Source organism: Penaeus vannamei, chromosome 30 (assembly GCF_042767895.1).
Source record: "Penaeus vannamei isolate JL-2024 chromosome 30, ASM4276789v1, whole genome shotgun sequence".
Classification (NCBI taxonomy): domain Eukaryota; kingdom Metazoa; phylum Arthropoda; class Malacostraca; order Decapoda; family Penaeidae; genus Penaeus; species Penaeus vannamei.
The window spans coordinates 17,362,303-17,372,302 of record NC_091578.1 but is presented as its reverse complement, the minus strand read 5'-3'; the positions used below and the strand labels follow the sequence as shown (position 1 = coordinate 17,372,302).

General features: G+C 53.8%; 5 protein-coding genes across 5 annotated transcripts in view; all 5 read right to left on the bottom strand.

The window, feature by feature from the left end:
• Positions 1-808: 808 nt before the first annotated feature.
• Positions 809-1,968, bottom strand: LOC138867487 (mediator of DNA damage checkpoint protein 1-like). Its single transcript, XM_070143327.1, has 2 exons — positions 1,340-1,968; positions 809-1,271 (listed from the first exon to the last, which is right to left on the bottom strand). The coding sequence occupies exons 1-2, from the start codon at positions 1,966-1,968 to the stop codon at positions 809-811; spliced, it is 1,092 nt and encodes a 363-aa protein (XP_069999428.1).
• A 15-nt stretch (positions 1,969-1,983) lies between these two features.
• On the bottom strand, positions 1,984-2,918 carry LOC138867486 (mediator of DNA damage checkpoint protein 1-like). Its single transcript, XM_070143326.1, has 3 exons — positions 2,442-2,918; positions 2,188-2,376; positions 1,984-2,145 (listed from the first exon to the last, which is right to left on the bottom strand). The coding sequence occupies exons 1-3, from the start codon at positions 2,916-2,918 to the stop codon at positions 1,984-1,986; spliced, it is 828 nt and encodes a 275-aa protein (XP_069999427.1).
• Positions 2,919-2,923: 5 nt separating this feature from the next.
• Positions 2,924-4,571, bottom strand: LOC138867485 (mediator of DNA damage checkpoint protein 1-like). The gene is made up of 4 exons (XM_070143325.1): positions 4,494-4,571; positions 3,601-4,390; positions 3,183-3,430; positions 2,924-3,136 (listed from the first exon to the last, which is right to left on the bottom strand). Exons 1-4 carry the CDS (start codon positions 4,569-4,571, stop codon positions 2,924-2,926), a joined length of 1,329 nt encoding a protein of 442 aa, XP_069999426.1.
• A 2,945-nt stretch (positions 4,572-7,516) lies between these two features.
• LOC138867484 (uncharacterized) lies at positions 7,517-9,696 on the bottom strand. Its single transcript, XM_070143324.1, has 5 exons — positions 9,353-9,696; positions 9,049-9,230; positions 8,352-8,508; positions 7,972-8,147; positions 7,517-7,881 (listed from the first exon to the last, which is right to left on the bottom strand). The coding sequence occupies exons 1-5, from the start codon at positions 9,694-9,696 to the stop codon at positions 7,517-7,519; spliced, it is 1,224 nt and encodes a 407-aa protein (XP_069999425.1).
• Positions 9,697-9,780: 84 nt separating this feature from the next.
• The window catches only part of LOC138867483 (accessory gland protein Acp36DE-like), a 1,779-nt gene continuing 1,559 nt past the window's right edge, over positions 9,781-10,000 (bottom strand). Inside the window, exon 5 of the mRNA XM_070143323.1 lies at positions 9,781-10,000. This exon is cut by the window's right edge and continues 32 nt beyond it. Within this exon, the coding sequence (XP_069999424.1) occupies positions 9,781-10,000 (220 nt within the window).

Here is a 10,000-nt window from a genome sequence, read left to right as displayed (position 1 = left end):
GGAGAAGGAAATGAATGGGAAGGGAATATATATATATATATATATATATATATATATATATATATATATATATATATATATATATATATATATATATATATATAAACAGGTTGATAAAGAGATATCTTTCATGCGCATTATTATGTACAGCCACACACATACACGCGCGCGCACAGCGATGTGTGAGAGTGTCTGCTTGAGCATTCGTGCATTCGTGTATGTGGTTTTGTGTCCCAGCGCAGGAGGCTCGCGACAGACGACGTCCGGAGAGCGAGCACAAGAAAAGCAGAAGAGCATCGAAGAAAATAATCCCTGAGGGAAAGGCTGTTCCCTCCAGCGGTACTAATGAGGAAACTTAAATGGTCTCGGTTATTTTACTGGCTTCGCTGCGCCCTGTTGTCAGAAGAGTCGCCGACGCGGGGAACCCAGTGCCACCATTGGTCTTGGTGCCCGGGCGGGGCTCATCATGCTGGTTCTTGTTAACGAAGGCTCTTGCTTTTCACACTAGCTCCGGCTGCTGACATTGGCTCCGGCTGCTGACATTGGGTCCGGCTTTTGTCACTGGCTCCAGCTGCTGACATTGGCTCCGGCTGCTGACATTGGCTCCGGCTGCTGACATTGGCTCCGGCTGCTGACATTGGCTCCGGCTGCTGACATTGGCTCTGGCTTTTGACACTGGCTCTAGCTTTTGACACTGGCTCCGGCTGCTGACATTGGGTCCGGCTGCTGACACTGGCTCTGGCTGCTGACACTGGCTCCTGCTTTTGACATTAGCTCTGTCTTTTGAGACTGGCCCTGGCTGCTGACACTAGCTCAGGCTTTTGACACTGTCTCCGGCTGCTGACACTGGCTCTGGCTTTTGAGACTGGCTCTGGATGCTGACACTGGCTCCAGCTTTTGACACTGGCTCTGGCTGCTGACATTGGCTCTGGCTTTTGACATTGGCTCTGGCTGCCGACACTGGTTCTGGCTTTTGGCACTGGTTCTGGCTGCTGACATTGGCTCTGGCTTTTGAGACTGGCTCTGGCTGCTGACATTGGCTCCGGCTGCTGACATTGGCTCCGGCTGCTGACATTGGCTCCGGCTGCTGACATTGGCTCCGGCTTTTGTCACTGGCTCCAGCTGCTGACATTGGCTCCGGCTGCTGACATTGGCACCGGCTGCTGACATTGGCTCTGGCTTTTGACACTGGCTCTAGCTTTTGACACTGGCTCCGGCTGCTGACATTGGGTCCGGCTGCTGACACTGGCTCTGGCTGCTGACACTGGCTCCTGCTTTTGACATTAGCTCTGGCTATTGGCACTGGCTCTGACTGCTGACACTAGCTCAGGCTTTTGACACTGGCTCTGGCTGCAGACACTGGCTCCGGCTTTTGACACTGTCTCCGGCTGCTGACACTGGCTCTGGCTTTTGAGACTGGCTCTGGATGCTGACAATGGCTCTGGCTTTTGAGACTGGCTCTGGATGCTGACACTGGCTCCAGCTTTTGACACTGGCTCCGGCTATTGACACTGGCTCTGGCTGCTGACATTGGCTCTGGCTTTTGACATTGGCTCTGGCTGCTGACACTGGTTCTGGCTTTTGACAATGGGTCTGGCTGCTGACATTGGCTCTGGCTTTTGAGAATGGCTCTGGCTGCTGACACTGGCTCCGGCTATTGACACTGGCTCTGGATGCTGACATTGGCTCCGGCTTTTGACACTGGCTCTGGCTGCTGACATTGGCTCTGGCTTTTGACACTGGCTCTGGCTGCTGACATTGGCTCTGGCTTTTGACAGTGGCTCTGGCTGCTGACATTGGGTCTGGCTTTTGACATTGGCTCTGGCTGCTGACACTGGTTCTGGCTTTTGGCACTGGTTCTGGCTGCTGACATTGGCTCTGGCTTTTGAGACTGGCTCTGGCTGCTGACATTGGCTCCGGCTGCTGACATTGGCTCCGGCTGCTGACATTGGCTCCGGCTGCTGACATTGGCTCCGGCTTTTGTCACTGGCTCCAGCTGCTGACATTGGCTCCGGCTGCTGACATTGGCACCGGCTGCTGACATTGGCTCTGGCTTTTGACACTGGCTCTAGCTTTTGACACTGGCTCCGGCTGCTGACATTGGGTCCGGCTGCTGACACTGGCTCTGGCTGCTGACACTGGCTCCTGCTTTTGACATTAGCTCTGGCTATTGGCACTGGCTCTGACTGCTGACACTAGCTCAGGCTTTTGACACTGGCTCCGGCTTTTGACACTGTCTCCGGCTGCTGACACTGGCTCTGGCTTTTGAGACTGGCTCTGGATGCTGACACTGGCTCTGGCTTTTGAGACTGGCTCTGGATGCTGACACTGGCTCCAGCTTTTGACACTGGCTCCGGCTATTGACACTGGCTCTGGCTGCTGACATTGGCTCTGGCTGCTGACACTGGTTCTGGCTTTTGACAATGGGTCTGGCTGCTGACATTGGCTCTGGCTTTTGAGAATGGCTCTGGCTGCTGACACTGGCTCCGGCTATTGACACTGGCTCTGGATGCTGACATCGGCTCCGGCTTTTGACACTGGCTCTGGCTGCTGACATTGGCTCTGGCTTTTGACACTGGCTCTGGCTGCTGACATTGGCTCTGGCTTTTGACAGTGGCTCTGGCTGCTGACATTGGGTCTGGCTTTTGACATTGGCTCTGGCTGCTGACACTGGTTCTGGCTTTTGGCACTGGCTCTGGCTGCTGACATTGGCTCTGGCTTTTGACATTGGCTCTGGCTGCTGACACTGGTTCTGGCTTTTGGCACTGGCTCTGGCTGCTGACATTGGCTCTGGCTATTGACACTGGCTCTGGCTGCTGACACTGGCTCTGGCTATTGACACTGTCTCCGGCTGCTGACATTTGCTCCGGCTTTTGACACTGGCTCCGGCTATTGACACTGGCTCCGGCTGCTGACATTGACTCTAGCTTTTGACACTGGCTCTGGCTGCTGACACTGGTTCTGGCTTTTGACACTGGCTCTGGCTATTGGCACTGGCTCTGGCTGCTGACATTGGCTCTGGCTTTTGACACTGGCTCTGGCTTTTGACACTGGTTCTGGCTTTTGACACTGGCTCTGGCTGCTGACATTTGCTCCGGCTTTTGACACTGGCTCCGGCTATTGACACTGGCTCCGGCTGCTGACATTGACTCTAGCTTTTGACACTGGCTCTGGCTGCTGACATTGGCTCCGGCTTTTGACACTGGCTCTGGCTGCTGACACTGGTTCTGGCTTTTGACACTGGCTCTGGCTGCTGTCATTGGCTCCGGCTTTTGACACTGGCTCTGGATGCTGACATTGGCTCCGGCTTTTGACACTGGCTCTGGATTCTGACACTGGTTCTGGCTTTTGGCACTGGCTCTGGTTGCTGACATTGGCTCTGGCTTTTGACACTGGCTCTGGCTGCTGACATTGGCTCCGGCTTTTGACACTGGCTCTGGATGCTGACATTGGCTCTGACTTTTGACACTGGCTCCGGCAGCTGACATTGGCTCTGGCTTTTGACACTGGCTCTGGCTGCTGACATTGGCTCTGGCTTTTGACACTGGCTCTGGCTGCTGACATTGGCTCTGGCTTTTGACAGTGGCTCTGGCTGCTGACATTGGCTCTGACTTTTGACACTGGCTCCGGCTGCTGACATTGGGTCCGGCTGCTGACATTGGCTCTGGCTGCTGACACTGGCTCCTGCTTTTGACATTAGCTCTGGCTTTTGAGATTGGCTCTGGCTGCTGACACTGGCTCCTGCTTTTGACATTAGCTCTGGCTTTTGACACTGGCTCTGGCTGCAGACACTGGCTCTGGCTTTTGACACTGTCTCCGGCTGCTGACACTGGCTCTGGCTTTTGAGACTGGCTCTGGATGCTGACACTGGCTCCAACTTTTGACACTGGCTCCGGCTATTGGCACTGGCTCTGGCTGTTGACATTGGCTCTGGCTTTTGACATTGGCTCTGGCTGCTGACACTGGTTCTGGCTTTTGGCACTGGCTCTGGATGCTGACATTGGCTCTGGCTTTTGACACTGGCTCTGGCTGCTGACATTGGTTTCGGCTTTTGACACTGGCTTTGGCTGCTGACATTGGTTCTGGCTTTTGACACTGGCTCCAGCTTTTGAAACTGACTCCAGCGTTTGGCACTGGCTCTGGCTACTGACATTGGCGCTGGCTTTTGACAGTGGCTCTGGCTTTTGACACTGGCTCTAGCTGCTGACATTGACTTTGGTTTTTGACAGTGGCTCTGGGTTTTGACACTGGCTCCGGATGCTGACATTGGCTCTGGCTGCTGACATTGGCTCTGGCTTTTGTCACTGGTTCCGTATGCTGACTTTGGCTCTGGCTGCTGACAGTGGCTATGGCTTTTGACACTGGTTCCGGCTACTGACACTGGTTGTGGCTTTTGAGAGTGGCTTCGGTTACTGACATTGGCTCTGGCTTTTGACAGTGTCTCTGTCTTTTAACATTGGTTCCGGCGTTTGGCACTGGTACTGGCGGCTGACATTGGTTTCGGCTTTTGACAGTGCCCCCGGCTGCTGACATTGGCTCTGGCTTTTGACACTGACTCCGGCTGCTGACATTGACTCTGGCTTTTGACACTGACTCCGGCTGCTGACATTGACTCTGGCCTTTGACTCCGGCTGCTGACATTGGCTCTGGCTTTTGACACTGACTCCGGCTGCTGACATTGGCTCTGGCTTTTGACACTGGCTCCGGCTGCTGACATTGGCTCTGGCTTTTGACACTGGCTCCGGCTGCTGACATTGGCTCTGGCTTTTGAGACTGACTCCGGCTGCTGACATTGACTCTGGCTTTTGACACTGACTCCGGCTGCTGACATTGACTCTGGATTTTGACACTGACTCCGGCTGCTGACATTGGCTCTGGCTTTTGACACTGGCTCCGGCTGCTGACATTGACTCTGGCTTTTGACACTGACTCCGGCTGCTGACATTGGCTCTGGCTTTTGACACTGACTCCGGCTGCTGACATTGACTCTGGCTTTTGACTCCGGCTGCTGACATTGGCTCTGGCTTTTGACACTGACTCCGGCTGCTGACATTGGCTCTGGCTTTTGACACTGGCTCCGGCTGCTGACATTGGCTCTGGCTTTTGACACTGGCTCCGGCTGCTGACATTGGCTCTGGCTTTTGACACTGACTCCGGCTGCTGACATTGACTCTGGCTTTTGACACTGACTCCGGCTGCTGACATTGACTCTGGATTTTGACACTGACTCCGGCTGCTGACATTGGCTCTGGCTTTTGACACTGGCTCTGGCTGCTGACATTGACTCTGGCTTTTGACACTGACTCCGGCTGCTGACATTGGCTCTGGCTTTTGACACTGACTCCGGCTGCTGACATTGACTCTGGCTTTTGACACTGACTCCGGCTGCTGACATTGACTCTGGCTTTTGACTCCGGCTGCTGACATTGGCTCTGGCTTTTGACACTGACTCCGGCTGCTGACATTGGCTCTGGCTTTTGACACTGGCTCCGGCTGCTGACATTGGCTCTGGCTTTTGACACTGGCTCCGGCTGCTGACATTGGCTCTGGCTTTTGACACTGACTCCGGCTGCTGACATTGACTCTGGATTTTGACACTGACTCCGGCTGCTGACATTGGCTCTGGCTTTTGACACTGGCTCCGGCTGCTGACATTGGCTCTGGCTTTTGACACTGACTCCGGCTGCTGACATTGACTCTGGCTTTTGACACTGACTCCGGCTGCTGACATTGACTCTGGATTTTGACACTGACTCCGGCTGCTGACATTGGCTCTGGCTTTTGACACTGACTCCGGCTGCTGACTTTGACTCTGGCTTTTGACACTGACTCCGGCTGCTGACATTGACTCTGGCTTTTGACACTGACTCCGGCTGCTGACATTGACTCTGGCTTTTGACACTGGCTCCGGCTGCTGACATTGGCTCTGGCTTTTGACACTGGCTCTGGCTGCTGACATTGACTCTGGCTTTTGACACTGACTCCGGCTTTTGACACTGGCTCTGGCTTTTGACACTGATTCCGGCTGCTGACATTGACTCTGGCTTTTGACACTGGCTCTAGCTGCTGACATTGGCTCTGGCTTTTGACACTGACTCCGGCTGCTGACATTGACTCTGGCTTTTGACACTGACTCCGGCTGCTGACATTGACTCTGGCTTTTGACTCCGGCTGCTGACATTGGCTCTGGCTTTTGACATTGGCTCCGGCTGCTGACATTGGCTCTGGCTTTTGACACTGACTCCGGCTGCTGACATTGGCTCTGGCTTTTGACACTGACTCCGGCTGCTGACATTGGCTCTGGCTTTTGACACTGGCTCCGGCTGCTGACATTGGCTCTGGCTTTTGACACTGGCTCCGGCTGCTGACATTGGCTCTGGCTTTTGACACTGACTCCGGCTGCTGACATTGACTCTGGCTTTTGACACTGGCTCCGGCTGCTGACATTGGCTCTGGCTTTTGACACTGGCTCCGGCTGCTGACATTGGCTCTGGCTTTTGACACTGACTCCGGCTGCTGACATTGACTCTGGCTTTTGACACTGGCTCCGGCTGCTGACATTGGCTCTGGCTTTTGACACTGACTCCGGCTGCTGACATTGGCTCTGGCTTTTGGCACTGGCTCTGGCTTTTGACACTGGCTCTAGCTGCTGACATTGGCTCTAGCTTTTGACACTGGCTCCGGCTGCTGACATTGACTCTGGATTTTGACACTGACTCCGGCTGCTGACATTGGCTCTGGCTTTTGACACTGGCTCTGGCTGCTGACATTGACTCTGGATTTTGACACTGACTCCGGCTGCTGACATTGGCTCTGGCTTTTGACACTGGCTCTGGCTGCTGACATTGGCTCTGGCTTTTGACACTGAGTCCGGCTGCTGACATTGGCTCTGACTTTTGACACTGACTCCGGCTGCTGACATTGGCTTTGGCTTTTGACACTGGCTCTGGCTTTTGACACTGGCTCTGGCTTTTGACACTGGCTCTGGCTTTTGACACTGGCTCTGGCTTTTGACACTGACTCCGGCTGCTGACATTGACTCTAGCTTTTGACACTGGCTCTGGCTTTTGACACTGGCTCTAGCTGCTGACATTGACTCTAGCTTTTGACACTGACTCCGGCTGCTGACATTGGCTCTGGCTTTTGACACTGGCTCTAACTGCTGACATTGGCTCTAGCTTTTGACACTGACTCCGGCTGCTGACATTGGCTCTGACTTTTGACACTGGCTCTAGCTGCTGACATTGACTCTGGCTTTTGACACTGGCTCTGGCTTTTGACACTGGCTCTGGCTTTTGACACTGGCTCTGGCTTTTGACACTGGCTCTGGCTTTTGACACTGGCTCCGGCTGCTGACATTGACTCTGGCTTTTGACACTGACTCCGTCTGCTGACATTGACTCTAGCTTTTGACACTGGCTCTGGCTTTTGACACTGGCTCTAGCTGCTGACATTGACTCTAGCTTTTGACATTGACTCCGGCTGCTGACATTGGCTCTGGCTTTTGACACTGGCTCTAGCTGCTGACATTGGCTCTAGCTTTAGACACTGGCTCCGGCTGCTGACATTGGCTCTGGCTTTTGACACTGGCTCTGGCTTTTGAGACTGGATCTAGCTGCTGACATTGGCTCTGGCTTTTGACACTGGCTCTGGCTTTTGACACTGGCTCCGGCTTTTGACACTTGCTCCAGTTGCTGACATTGACTCTGGCTTTTGACACTGGCTCTGGCTGCTGACACTGGCTCCGGCTTTTGACACTGGCTCTGGCTTTTGACACTGGCTCTAGCTGCTGACATTGGCTCTGGCTTTTGACACTGGCTCTGGCTGCTGACATTGGCTCTGGCTTTTGACACTGGCTCTGGCTGCTGACACTGGCTCCGGCTTTTGACACTGGCTATGGCTTTTGACACTGGCTCTAGCTGCTGACATTGGCTCTGGCTTTTGACACTGGCTCTGGCTTTTGACACTGACTCCGGCTTTTGACACTGGCTCCAGCTGCTGACATTGACTCTGGCTTTTGACACTGGCTCTGGCTACTGAAATTGACTTTGGCTTTTGACACTAGCTCCAGCTGCTGACATTGACTCTGGCTTTTGACACTGACTCCGGCTGCTGACATTGACTCTGGCTTTTGACACTGACACCGGCTGCTGACATTGGCACTGGCTTTTGACACTGGCTCTGGCTTTTGACACTGGCTCTAGCTGCTGACATTGGCTCTGGCTTTTGACACTGGCTCCGGCTGCTGACATTGGCTCTGGCTTTTGACACTGACTCCGGCTGCTGACATTGGCTCTGGCTTTTGACACTTAATCTGGCTGCTGACATTGACTCTGGCTTTTGACACTGACTCCGGCTGCTGACATTGACTCTGGCTTTTGACACTGACTCCGGCTGCTGACATTGACTCTGGATTTTGACCCTGACTCTGGCTACTATGATTGGCTCTGTATTTTGACACTGGCTCTGGCTTTTGACACTGGCTCTGGCTTTTGACACTGACTCTAGCTGCTGACATTGGCTCTGGCTTTTGACACTGACTCCGGCTGCTGACATTGGCTCTGGCTTTTGAGACTGACTCCGGCTGCTGACATTGGCTCTGGCTTTTGAGACTGACTCCGGCTGCTGACATTGGCTCTGGCTTTTGACACTGTCTCCGGCTGCTGACATTGACTCTGGCTTTTGACACTGACTCCGGCTGCTGACATTGACTCTGGCTTTTGACATTGACTCCGGCTGCTGACATTGACTCTGGCTTTTGACACTGGCTCCGGCTGCTGACATTGGCTCTGGCTTTTGACACTGGCTCCGGCTGCTGACATTGACTCTAGCTTTTGACACTGGCTCCGGCTGCTGACATTGGCTCTGGCTTTTGACACTGTCTCCGGCTGCTGACATTGGCTCTGGCTTTTGACATTGACTCCGGCTGCTGACATTGACTCTGGCTTTTGACACTGGCTCCGGCTGCTGACATTGGCTCTGGCTTTTGACACTTTCTCCGGCTGCTGACATTGACTCTGGCTTTTGACACTGGCTCCGGCTGCTGACATTGACTCTGGCTTTTGACACTGACTCCGGCTGCTGACATTGACTCTGGCTTTTGACACTGGCTCTGGCTTTTGGCACTGACTCTAGCTGCTGACATTGACTTTAGCTTTTGACATTGACTCCGGCTGCTGACATTGACTCTGGCGTTTGACACTGACTCCGGCTGCTGACATTGGCTCTGGCTTTTGACACTGGCTCTGGCTTTTGACACTGGCTCTAGCTGCTGACATTGACTCTGGCTTTTGACACTGACTCCGGCTGCTGACATTGGCTCTGGCTTTTGACACCGACTCTGGCTGCTGACATTGACTCTGGCTTTTGACACTGACTCCGGCTGCTGACATTGACTCTGGCTTTTGACACTGGCTCTAGCTGCTGACATTGAATCTGGTTTTTGACACTGACTCCGGCTGCTGACATTGGCTCTGGCTTTTGACACTGACTCCGGCTGCTGACATTGACTCTGGCTTTTGACACTGGCTCTAGCTGCTGACATTGGCTCTGGCTTTTGACAGTGGCTCTAGCTGTTGACATTGCCTCCAGCTTTTGACACTGACTCCGGCTACTGACAGTGGCTCTGGCTTTTGACAGTGACTTTGGCTTTTGACACTGGTTCCGGCGTTTGGCACTGGCTCTGGCTGCTGACATTGGTTTCAGCTTTTGACACTGGCTCTGGCTATTGACATTGACTCCGGCTTTTGACACTGGTTCCGGTGTTTGGTACTGGCTCTGTTAGGCTTTTGACATTGGCTCCGGCTGCTGACATTGGCTCTGGCTTTTGACACTGGCTCTGGCTTTTGACACTGGCTCTAGCTGCTGACATTGGTTCTGGCTTTTGACACTGGCTCTGGCTTTTGACACTGGCTCCGGCTTTTGACACTTGCTCCAGTTGCTGACATTGACTCTGGCTTTTGACACTGGCTCTGGCTGCTGACACTGGCTCCGGCTTTTG

Excerpts from the sequence above, each read along its gene's own strand:
- LOC138867485 (XM_070143325.1), bottom strand. The coding sequence starts at position 4,571 with ATGTCAGCAGCCGGAGTCAGTGTCAAAAGCCAGAGCCAATGTCAGCAG. Across the intron at positions 4,391-4,493 it reads TGTCAAAAGCCGAAACCAAT|CCACAACCAGTGTCAGTAGC; the intron begins GTCAGCCGCCAG and ends CACTCTCAAAAG. Across the intron at positions 3,431-3,600 it reads TGTCAAAAGTCAGAGCCAAT|TGTCAAAAGCCGGAGCCAAT; the intron begins GTCAGCAGCCAG and ends ATCCAGAGCCAG.
- LOC138867484 (XM_070143324.1), bottom strand. The coding sequence starts at position 9,696 with ATGTCAGCAGCCAGAGCCAGTGCCAAACGCCGGAACCAGTGTCAAAAG. Across the intron at positions 8,148-8,351 it reads AGTCAATGTCAGCAGCCGGA|CCGGTGTCAGTGTCAAAAGC; the intron begins GTCAGTGTCAAA and ends CAATGTCAGCAG. Across the intron at positions 7,882-7,971 it reads AGCCAGTGTCAAAAGCCGGA|CCGGAGCCAGTGTCAGCAGC; the intron begins GTCAGTGTCAAA and ends CAGTGTCAAAAG.
- LOC138867486 (XM_070143326.1), bottom strand. The coding sequence starts at position 2,918 with ATGTCAGCAGCCGGAGCCAGTGTCAATAGCCGGAGCCAGTGTCAAAAG. Across the intron at positions 2,377-2,441 it reads TCTCAAAAGCCAGAGCCAAT|CCAGAGCCAGTGTCAATAGC; the intron begins GTCAGCAGCCAG and ends CAATGTCAGCAG. Across the intron at positions 2,146-2,187 it reads AGCCTGAGCTAGTGTCAGCA|GAGCCAGTGTCAGCAGCCAG; the intron begins GTCAGAGCCAGT and ends TGTCAAAAGCAG.
- LOC138867487 (XM_070143327.1), bottom strand. The coding sequence starts at position 1,968 with ATGTCAGCAGCCGGAGCCAATGTCAGCAGCCGGAGCCAATGTCAGCAG. Across the intron at positions 1,272-1,339 it reads TGTCTGCAGCCAGAGCCAGT|GAGCCAGTGTCAGCAGCCAG; the intron begins GTCAAAAGCCTG and ends TGTCAAAAGCAG.